Source organism: Calidris pugnax, unplaced genomic scaffold (assembly GCF_001431845.1).
Source record: "Calidris pugnax isolate Ruff unplaced genomic scaffold, ASM143184v1 scaffold45, whole genome shotgun sequence".
Classification (NCBI taxonomy): Eukaryota; Metazoa; Chordata; class Aves; order Charadriiformes; family Scolopacidae; genus Calidris; species Calidris pugnax.
The window spans coordinates 167,963-179,593 of NW_015090764.1; the positions used below are offsets into that span (position 1 = coordinate 167,963).

General features: G+C 51.9%; 1 protein-coding gene across 1 annotated transcript in view; it reads right to left on the reverse strand.

The window, feature by feature from the left end:
• TBX4 (T-box 4) overlaps positions 1-11,631 on the reverse strand; it is a 52,543-nt gene that overhangs the window by 35,728 nt on the left and 5,184 nt on the right. The window contains exons 2-3 of the mRNA XM_014952384.1: positions 9,528-9,686; positions 8,513-8,607 (exon numbers count right to left, since the gene is read on the reverse strand). Coding sequence (XP_014807870.1) covers positions 8,513-8,607; positions 9,528-9,683 — 251 coding nt within the window. The 5' untranslated portion in view covers positions 9,684-9,686. The remainder of the gene's footprint in view (positions 1-8,512; positions 8,608-9,527; positions 9,687-11,631) is intronic.

An 11,631-nucleotide genomic window follows, 5' to 3' on the forward strand; every position in this document is an offset into this window, starting at 1 on the left:
CTAAAGAGGAAAAAAAAAGGCCTTTTTTTTTTTTTTGAAAGGCACACAAGGTGTGTGTCTAACCCGCCAGCACACAGTGGGTGTGAGGGCTGCTCCCAGCTGCCACGGGGCAGCCCCACAGCTCCCCTGCCCGCCCAGGGACCGGGGAGCCCAGGAGCTGGTGGTGCACGGGGGACACCAGCAGCCAAGCATCAGCCTGTTCTGCAAAACAGCCAGTAGACCTCAACTTTGGACCCATTCAAACCCCAATTCTCCTTCCCTCCAGCTCAACCCAGTGAAGAAAGGACCATCCCGACTCCTCAGCACCATCCTGGTGGTCTCCTCCACCCCTCAAAGCTCCCTGCTGGGTTTAGGGACACCAGGCTCCTTTCAACCTCCCTCCCTGCACTGGCAGAGGCACAGTGCTGCTGTGCGATGGCAGCAGCTCCCACTGCCCTCCAGATGGGCAAAATTAAATCAGTTTTTATGTTTACACAAGAAAACTGCCCTCAAAGAAAGCGATCACAGGAGGAAGGCTACGGTGCCTCACTCTTACACGAGCAGGGCATCTCATAGGGCATTAAAACACCCCAGTCTGGCACCCATCTGTTGGGGGCTGAGGTGCAGGATGATGCCCTGGGGAGGGCAGGGGGGCTGTGGGGACGGTGGGAGCGGGGACGGCGTCGCTGGGAATTGTCACCGCACTGCCACAGCCCCGGCTAAGCCCTTCCCCACAGCCCTCTGCAGATGAAATGTAGCAAAACCAGTAAAAGCCAGGAAAATAAACAAGCAGCACAATTCCGTAGCCCTCCCAAGCTTCAAAGATGATGTGCGAGTGAATTATTTGTTCTGATAATAAACTAGTCATTGCTTAGCTAAGTTTATGCTAGGCACATTTTATCTCTACATGATATTCACAAATTGTTTTAAAATGAACTGTTAGAATAAGCATCTCTTGTTTATTTATTTATTCTATTCCTATCCAATCCCCTTAACCGTGGAGCAGTTACTGACATGGAGCCAAAGTTTCTATTATGTTCAAACAAAGTTTAATTAATGTGTAATTGGTTGGTTGGATTTGGAAGAGAGCGATAAGAGGAAAGCTTTGCTTTTGTTTGGGGCAGCAGTTCCCAGCCTTTCAGGCTCTCCAGGCTTGGCCACTTCATGGGCATCTTGTGTTTTAATCCCCAAGCGATCAGGCCTGGTTGGTCCTGGAGAGCTGGGCGGCTGCAAGGTTCTCAGGTCCAATAAAGTCTGATTTTTTGGGCAGGAGACAGCAATCCAATGCAGCCAGAAAAGCCAAGAGCCTTAGAGCTGATAAAAAAACTCAAAACATTCATCTGACTGCCCTACACCACGCTACACACCGGGACCTGTGTGTCTCAGGGACATGGGCTCATGCCGTGGTACTGCTGAGTGAGGAGGTGGCCTCCACAAACCCTTCAGGCTTCACCACCCTCCTGCTCACAAGGATTGAGCTAACCCTCCTTGCTTAGATGCAAACATTTCTGATGCTCCTACTGATGGGAAGGGGTTTCTCTGCCCAGCACGTGGCAAACAGGGAAGCCATGGGGAACTCAACTGGTATTTCCATAGAGGAAACTGCATGGAAACAAGACACCCAATTCCTGTTGGAGCAACCCAAGTCATGTCCTCACCAAAGACTGTCAGTGCTCTCTGAAGCCCACGGGAATGTGCAGACTGGTGCTCATTGCATCTCCCTGTGGTGTGGATGGTGCCTCAGATACTCCTCCTGTCCTTTCAGGGGGTAAAAATGTCCCACAGCTCAGCAGCTGAAGTTCTATTTTCAAAAGGAGCTTCCATAAGATAAAGCGATCCAAAGACAGTGATCAAGTGGTCAAGTAAAGCAACGACTGGATTTTCAGAAGTTCCTGTATGGTGATGTTTATGGCATATCAGCTTGTGAAAGGATCAGAAAACCAAGAAATGACTCAACATTTTGGCTAACAAGCCATATCATGGCTGAAAGACCACCTCCTCAGGAGCTGCTGGGCATGCCAAGATGCCTCCAGCGATGGTTTCAAAGCACCAAGGCAGATGACATGCCTTCAGCCCACATAATGACTGATGTGGGTCCAAATTCTTCTTGAGAATTGGCCGTGGCTGCCTAAGGATGCTTCTCCTCATCGTCATTGTTAGGAGGAGAAGGAATGGTGTGCAGAGGCTTCAAGAACCACGTTTCCATTCTGATGACCTTTCTGCTTTTTTTTCTAATTTCCCTTCTTTTGACAAGTATTTCTTCCACTGACTTAACGCATCTTTAAAAATAATATTCTCCGGGGCAGATTAAAACAAATTTGGGGATGTCAGCTGTTTCTTTTAGCCTTTTAAATGGCATTTCCTTTTTGATAGATTCTTGCTTTCAGAAAATACTTTAAAGAGATCAAAGAGTTTTTCAACAGGGTCCCATTTTCCCAGTGTATCCTAACCCTCAGTCCCTTATTTCTCTTATCACCCACGCCACTCCGCTATGACGCTCTGTATACAAAGTAAGAGCAGTTAACTTTGAAGTGCTGGATTAGCCCATGCCAGATCCTTGCCTCAGAATAACAAACAATACAGGTTCAACAGGAGTTCTCATCAGTAGTTCATTTTTCAGCCCCAAATTCACTGTCACTAACACAAGCAACATTGAACTCTCAGTCTATGGACAGATAGGAGAGATTTATCTGGTGGCAGGACCATGACCTAGTGATGAGAAGGTCAGACAGTTAAGGGATTTTTATATTTTGGAATGGCGAGGTTGTATTTTTTTCTTCTGGCTAGCGCATCTAATTTTTAAATATAACATTGTTTCTCACATACTTGAGAACTTGGTTAGCTGGATGGTTGCTTTCATGGTCTAGAAACATTTCCTCTCGTTGCCCCACGGCAACTTGAAACACGGTCAGGCTTCTCGCCGTGGGATGCTTCTCCGGTGCTTTCGTTTTGCCGTAGCCGAAGTTGAGCAGAAAAGGTCCCAACATGCTGGAGGATGGGAGAGGTCGGTGCTGGCAGCCTCTGGTGGCACAACACAAAGGTGCTTTGGAGAGAGGTTGTGCAAGAGCATGGCCAACAACCTGGCGTTGCAGCTTTTCAGGGCAGGTCTCCTCCCTTCACGGTGCAGCCCTTCCAGTTGCGTGGGCTCCACGGGGGCTTTCGGAGGAGCCACCAGCAGCCTTGCCATGGGTGGCAGGCCGTGTGCCAGCTCATCTGTGCAGAGCAGGAGATGATCCACAGCCCCAGGGCCTGGGAGCCTTCGATGCAAAGGCAGAGCGATGGTGGGGACCTTCCCCAACTGGTTTGGGCTTGACCAAACCCTTCCTTGCAACCCTGGCCAGCGCTGCTGCAGCTCCAGCCTAAGGACGAGCAGGGAAAGCTTTGGGAACACCCTTAACCGTGAGCATCCATCCCATGTCTTCAACAAATTCAAAGCAAGGATTTTTGTTTGAAGAGAGAAGAGTATTAAAAACTAAAATCCCATCCCTGCCCTGCCCGGCGTGCAGGAGCTCTGTCTGCAGTGCCAAAGCTGTTGACATCTTCAGCAGCACGGCCAAGAGCCATTGGAGTTTGCTCCTGCTCCTTTCTCTAAAAGCAGGCGTTTGCCCTAAGAGGGTAATTCCCGCACCCCGAATTTAGGACTAAGCAGATCAAACATTCCTTAAATATCTACTTTATTTCCAAGTTTTAAATTGATGGCTCGCATTCCATCACTGATCTCGGATATTAAGGTTTGCTTTTGGATCAAAAAACCTTCAGCAGAGATTCTTGTAACTGCCTCAAAAGATTCTGGACAAATATTTCCCTTTAATTGTAATGAGAACTGGGCATCCATATGCCCTACAGAGCCATGGAAAATTTAACTTTTAAAGGATTATTCACAGAGGAAAGCTGCACCAGCTTAGCCAAAGCATTTATACTTCTTCAGACCTTGATGTCCTAAAAACTAGTTGTATTTTGGTTTACTAAAGTTGATTAGGAACAGATTTTTTTAAACTGAAATAAGCCACTTTTAAAATGAAACTTGAACATCTAAAGGGGGTTTGCGTCTTTTCCACACATGCAAGCTGCTTTATTGATTTTTTTTTTCCTGTGCAATATTTTCCTACATATGCCTCTTAAAACCTGCTACCATAAAGACTGAAGCTATCTTTGTACCTGTGCACATCCTGCACTCCAGCCAAAACTCGATTTCAGTATCCCCAGCCTCCTGTTCCCCTCACTGGGATGGTTGTGCTACCACAGAGGAATTACAGAGTATTTTCTCTCCAGTACCTGTTCACAAAAATGAGACCAGACATCCTGTGACCTAGTCTTTTTTTTCACTGATTAGCCATAAGCTGCATCAAATTGTTTGTCCCCGCCAATATCTGGAGAGAAACTGCAATTCTGCAAAGACTGGCACCTTGGAAAATATTAGGGAACAACTGGAGCTAAAGAAAAACTAACAGAAAGAAAGAAATCCTGAGCCAGGAAAATTATGAATGCAAAGATTAACTTCCTGCAGAAATAAAGTCTGGAAGATGAGTTTTCACAAAGAATTGCGAGAAACAAAGCAGGATTTGCCACAAGGTTAAAAAAAAAAATAATAATACAATAGTTCGGTTGAATAATGGCACAGAAGAGGAAACTGGAAAGCAGGATTGCACTGAAGTCCCTCGTTTGCTTTGTGCTTCCCCCACCCCTCGCACAATTCCAGCTCCAGGGAATGCCCAGGCTCCGGCAGGAAAGGTGTGCGGAGCCCGGCAGGGATTCAGATGCACATCTGCATCTCCACCCCCTAATACACCCTGTCTCTTTTATTGCCGCCGAGATTGATTTTATTAATTTGACTTAATAGGACCTCATCGCCCGAAAAACGCTTCTTGTTTCTTTTTTTTTTTCTTTTCTTGCTTTGATTTTTTTTTATTTTTTTTTTTTTAATAAATTCTTTTCTTGTTTTGATTTTTTTTATATTTTTTTTTTAATAAATGGGAAGTTTTGTGAACAATGATAATCTTATTTCCAAACCCAGCCGTGCACAGCTCCACGGGGGGGCTGGGCTCACGCCCGGGGACCGGCCGCAGCCACCGCGCCGGGGCTCGGTTACCGGGAACACCGAGCCGGGCTGGCGGCCACCCCAACAACAACGGTGGCAGGGCCTTCCCAAAAATTAAAAAAAAACCAGCTCTGCCAAACGCCACCGGCTTTTTCCTCCCGTTCCCCGCCGGTTTGGGGACCAACGGCAAAGAACGGGCAATTTTTGCACCGCGTTATAACTCGGGGCTTTAAAACCCAGCAAGGGGAAAAAAAAAAAAATCCTCTGGAGTAGAAATTCCTAATTAGAAGAAACCTCAAATCGGAGGAATAAGAAAAGGCTCTGATTTATAGAGCCCAGCGTCCCATCCTCCGGGCGCTGCGCTGGGCAGGATTTGGTGTCTGAAGGAGGCGAGCGGTTTTATGCAAAGTTCAGGGAACTTTGCTAACATAAACTTTTTATCTTTTGACGATCCTTTTAATATAAAATAATCTCGGGTTTTTTTTTTTTTTCCCTCCCACAATGAAGCAGTCGAACATTAAAAAGATAGCGAGCGCATTTTAAAGATGTTTCCACTTTATAAATCAAGCTTTCTTGGCAACAACATGATTTCTATTTCAATGCTGAGCTTGCTGTGTTCTCCTAATGTCTCCTACAGATCAGTCCTAAGAGGGAGTAATAATCCCCCAAAGTAATTCTCAGCCCTAAATTCTCGATAATTTATAGTTGGCTCGTTCTGTGGAGCTCTACAAAGAATGAAACAAATGACTCCCCCTCTCCCCCCCCATTAAGTTATCAATATTTGCCTTGTTTATACAAAAAGGCTATTTTACACCATTGCCATGGAATTAACGCTTCCGCTGAGCTTTACATTTCCTCTCCATTGAGTGAACTTGTCATTAAAGTCACTTTTTTTTGTGTTGTTTGAAATTTAAAAATCAGCTTTCGGTTTCTTTTCGTTTGTGCCCCTTGAGGTCAGACAGACCGACATTTAAGTGATTTCAACCAACTGCATTCAGGGACATCTCTGTGCCTGCTGGGAGGGGGATTAGAGTCCTAATTAGTGCCTTGCAATTAGCCGTTTTCCCTTTTTCCCCCCCTCCCGCTCTAAATGCAAGTGCATACAAATCTCCATTAACCATCTCTTTTTTTTTTTTTTTAATTGGGTCAAGAGGAGGTTTATTATTGGTACTCCTTATTTAAATAGCTCGGGCAAAATAAAATCTGCACGAAGTAATAATTTTCATTTCGTCATTTGCATAAAGGATCAGGGCACAGCCTTGTTTTGGGGGTTGCCCTGGTCTCACCACGGACACGAGTGGCTCTGCCTGCCAACCCAGGGACTTGAGCGAGCGCGGAATTTAAGCCGCTCGATTATCCCTGACGCCCTCACGCTAATTATTTCGTGCATTTTTTTGCTGTCGGTGCGACCGGAGATCCCGGCCCGGGATGGGGAGGGAGGGAACCGGGTCCGGGTACTGGCAGCATCCATCCATCCCCCCCCCGACCCCTCCGCGGTGGGCTGCGCTCCCGCGGAACGGGCTGCGGGGCTGGGGAGCCTTTGGAGTCACTGCTAACACTGATAAAAATGTCGCCCTTTATTTTGACACCATTTGCAGCTGGACGCAGAGAAAAGAAACGACGCGGCTGTTGTGTTTCACCAGCATTTCAGCCATTTCTTTTTTTTTTTTTTCTCTTTTCTAATTAAAAACTATTTACATATTTTTAAAAAAATTAATAAGCTGTTAGCTCGCTGGCGCTGCGCTCATTTTCACAAACGGAGGCTATGGGTCGGTAACTTCAAAATCAAAGTTTTGTACATCTTGGGGTCAACCCCCCCCCCATCCCTTCGGTCCTACCCCCGCGCTCCTGAGAGGTGACTACGTGTGTCCCGCCAGCTCCACCGCACAAAGAATGCGGGTCTGAGCCCTATCCATATGGATTTGTTTAAACAATCCACCTTAAGACTTACAAAGAGATAACAGGCACATTTGGGATGCTTAGGGTCTAGAATTTAGGTAAAGATATTCCACGTCCCGCACAGACACACACTCAGATACTATAAATTAAGGGTGAAATATTTGAGGTCTTGATCCCCTAGTCGGAGCTGACTTAGGTAGCAGACCCATCAAAAACGAATCCTGCTCCTCACATCAGCAGAAGCTGCAGAAGAAACCCCAAGAAGAAGAAACCAAGAAGAAACCCCTTTTACACACCGAAAGGCAGCGTGATAAGGACGGAGTTACCTGCTCGGTCACTTCATCAACAGCCCAAATAGCAAAATTAATTGAAACTCCTCGGGACATACACCCCCTCTCCAGGGAGAATAATGGGAATATCTCGGTTATTAGAAAAAAAAGCTGGCAACTGCTGCAGGGAGGGGGGAAAGGAGAGAGGGAAACTGCTCATCGCTCCCCAAATCCGAAGCCAGGGGTTAGGGTTTGGCTCTCAGCAAACAGGGGAGAAAAGACACACACACACACCCAAATCCTCCAGCTCTCCTATACGAAGGATCAGGAACCTCAGGGAAAAAAATAAAAAAAATAAAAAAAGGTTGTATAGATATTATGGGATTTATTGGGTTTTTCCTGCTTGCTCTCCATTATTTGAGTGTTCTCCTCCACACGCTGTAAAATCAGCAATCGCAGGACATGGCAGAATCGCACAGCTCTGTTAAAATTAAACGGATTTTAATACTGGTATTTTTAATACCTGGTATTTTTTCTTTTCCAGCAGCAGCGATGCCAGCCCACCGCCGCAGAAGCCCAGGGCAGATATTTTGGTGCCCACAGTTGGGAGCTGGCTAGTTTTGGTAGGAACCGGCTGACCCCCGGGCTGGTGACGGTCTGAGGTTTAATTCTGATGGTTAATTATCTGCCATTAATTCTGCCATCTCTCACCTGAGCAGCCCGGGTGGGAAGGGAGGCGCAGGGATGGGTTCCCCAGGGAAGCAAAGTCCCTGCAAACTGCTGGGCTCCCTCCCACCCGGGCCTGGCTCCCATTTGGTAAAAAACATTGTTTATTTCCAAGGAAAGGCAGGCTTTTTTCTTCTACACCTAACAGGATAAAAGTGGTACCTGTCTCTCTTTCAGTTTTGAGACGCAAAGCAGAGCCTAAACCTTCGTATTGCCAAAATTTTGGTGCAAAATATCCCAGCACTGTGTTAAAAAGGGGAGTGGGGGGGGGTTGCTTTCGGGGAAAAAAAAAAATAGAGCCACAATCATACTAATATCTTAAAAAAATAAGTAAATAAAATGAAGAATTACCGAAGAGAATTGGGACTAAACATAACAAACGACTCCACAACTCTTCCTTGCACCCACAATCTCCTTGTCACACTTTAACACATTCACAGTTTACACCAAAAAAAAAAAATCTTACTGAAATCTGCAATCACAATAATTTTTTTAAAAAAATGCCACTGATTGTAGTAACTTTGCAAAACCCAGTCTCGGCAAACAGGGACATTTCATACGGATCAGAAGCAACAGATATTTGCAGGGAATTTTCACTAACCTGCCTGCTTTGGTTATTATCATTTCCGTGCCAGCTTCATGAAATTTCTTCCATAGCTCCTTCTCATGGAGATAGACTTTGATATTTTCTATTGTCTGGAAAAAGAAAGATAATGAGAAAAGCAAGAAACAACTGAGGAAAACCTGGGAGAGGGGCTGGGAAGGGGCTCGGGAAGGGCCGTGGGGCTCGGTGCAAAGCCACCCCGGTCCTGCCTGTGCGGGAGGAGGATGGAGTCCCAAAAATCCCACTGCCCTTTGCCAAAAATAAGAGAAACAAACTGAGGCCGGTTTTAATTGCAGACTTTCACATCCAGGCGCGACACTGAGGCCAAAGAGATTTTTTTCTTTTTTCTTTTTTTTTTTTTTTTTTTTTGCGGACCAGACGGGCTCCGCTCTCGCCCTCTTGGGCCTCCCAAAAATCGGCGCCCAGGAGCATCCGCGGGGACACCCGGATCCGCTGAGTAACTCGCGCATCCAGGGCCGCGGTTTCTGCGCGGGCCCGTTCCTTTCCGCGGGATGCCGGGGACAACGCGGAGGCGCCAGCCGGGCGCCGGGGGGCGAAGGCAGAGAAACCGCGATGAGCGGAGAGGCCGCGGGCCGTCCGGCGGTTTATTTAACGGGAAAAAAAAAAAAAAAAAAAAAAACAAAATAAAATAAACAAAATTAACCAAAACAAAATAAAACCCACAAATAAGGAAACCCACCGCCGCCCCGGATCCCGCTCGAGAAACGCGGTCGCGGCTCCGCGGCCCTACGGGCCCCGACGGCCGCGGAGCTGGGGCTGGCCCTTCCCGACCCTCCACACCGGGCGGGAAAAAATAAATTAAAAATAAATAAACAGAGAAAAGTAAAGAAAAATGTTATTTCCTCGCAATCCCCCCCCCCCGCCCTCAAGTCGTGGCCGAGGGAGATGCGCGGTCGCGGAAAGCCCGGCTCCCGCACCGCCACCCGCGCTCCGGGCCGGGCCGGAGGGGAAGGAGAGGGCCCGAGCCGTCGGGCGGGACGCGGGGCCGTACCTGCTCGGGGTCGGGGAGCTGCGGGCTGCTGAGCGGTGTGCTGCTCCCCCCGGCTACGCCGAGGACGGGGGAACCGGCGGAGGAGTCCGCATGGCCGGGCGCGGGGGCTGTTGGAAACCCTTCCTCGGTTTCAGACAGGCTTTTCTCCTGGAGCATTTCCTTGAGGGGGGGGGAGAGAGACGCACCGTTAGCTCGCAGCACCGGGGGGGCCACGTCCAAACATCCAAACCCCCCCCTTCTTTCCCTCCTTCCCCAGCCCCGGCCACGGCCACCTGCGGGGTCAAGGCCTTCCCGGCTCGGCCCGCGGTCCTTTTTCAGACGGCGGCGCTCGGCGAGACTGGGACGTGACACCCCCGGCCCCCGGGGGAAAGCCGCCGTGCCCGGGAGAGCCAAGCCGGGCCCGCCGCCCCCCCGGGGGAGCCGCCCACGCGTGGCTGCCCTCCCGCTTGAGGCCCAAACAGCTCATCTCAGATGTGGCCGCAGCCCCCTACACCCCAACCCCAACCTTGACCCTTTCTCCTCTCCACCCCTCCGCACCGGCTTTTTGCCACCCTACGGGGCCGGTACCCGTCGGGGAGGGCGGCCCGGTGCTCTGCCCGGTCCCGTCGGGGCTGCGGGGGTTCCGCGACGGCGGGGTCGGGGGCCGCGGCGAAACGCTGCGGCGGAGCCGGGCGGCGTAAAGCGGCGGAGTGGCGGGCTCCGAGATAAAAGGGCCCCTCTTAAACTTGGACGGAGACTGGGAAAAGCCAATAAAGATAAGAGCTGACAGCTCCGCCGGGGCTGCCGCGCATCAACCCCGACTTTTACAGCGCGGAGGGACGCGGCCGCCCGCCCCGCTCGACGGACGGACGGACGGACGGACGGACAGCCCCGGAGAGGAGGAGGCTGCGGGGTCCCGGCCCCGGAGACCGAAACCGGCGAAACGCTGAAAGGCAGCCGCGGGCCTCGACGGAGCGCTCCTCTCTCCCGGTCCCGGTGCTCTGCCCGGGGCGGCGGCGGAGGAGAGCGGGGCTGAGCCCCCCGGCTCCGGGGGAGAGCTCCACGGATTCCCCGGGCGGGAGACGGGACGGGGGCATCCCCAGCCCGGGAGAAGCGCGGAGGTTGCCGGTGCTCACCGCGTACCGCGGAACCGGCCGAACCGGGGCAGAGCAGGTGGGAGGCGGCGGTGGCCGCCCCCGAGGGCCCGGCTGCTGCCCGCGGACAGGGACCCCGGTGCTCCCGGGGACGGACGGCCGGGGAAGCAGCGGGGCAGGCGACGGCGGCCGCCTCGGCACAGGCCGGGGGGCTCAGCGGGCTGTAGGGAGCCCCCGCACCCGCGGACACACACCCTCCCCCCAGCTCCCTCCCGTCCTTCCCTCCGCACCCCGGGAACTCACACGGCCGGCCGGGGGGCAGGAGGCGCAGCGGGGGGCTCCGGGCTTCGCCTGGGGGCGGCTGCGGCATGAAGGGCATCCGCGGGGCAGCGCGGTGGCTGCGCGGGGCGCTCAGGCCGGGCGCGGCTCCGAGGCCCCCGATGGCAGCGGCGTGCGGGGCATCCCCCGCTGCGCGGATTCACTTTCCCTTGATCTTGGCGGAAAATGTTCCATAAAGATCCAGTTTGGGGCCTTTCGACTCCCTCCCTCTTTGTCTCCCCCCTCCGCCGCCCGGGAGAGGCGGTGGGGAAGGCCCGGTCGGGGGTCTGGCTCCCGGAGGGGTCCGAAGGGGCTCGCACCGGCAGCCAAAGGGCCAGCGAACCGCCGGGCTGCGGATGCGGGTCTCCTGGAGAGCCCTGGGAGGGAGAACAGGGCTCCTCGGCCTCCCTCAGTCGCGACAGAAAGCCCCGGGCCTTGCCCCAGGAGCGGGACGGCCGCAGACAAAAGCGGCGGCGAGGCTGGGCCACCGGAGCCGCCCCGAGGTGAGCGCGGCGAGGGGAGAGGAGCTCCCGGCCCCGCACACCCCCGCACCCTCCGGCCACGGGCACCGCCTGCCAAGAAAGCCAAACCGAATCCCCCAAATCAGGCAGGGAACCCCCTGGGAAGAGTCCCCCGGTGCTGTCGCGACCGAACGGGCCACTTCAGCTCTGCTGTCGCGATTACACTCACCCCACCAGCCCCCCCCCCCCCCC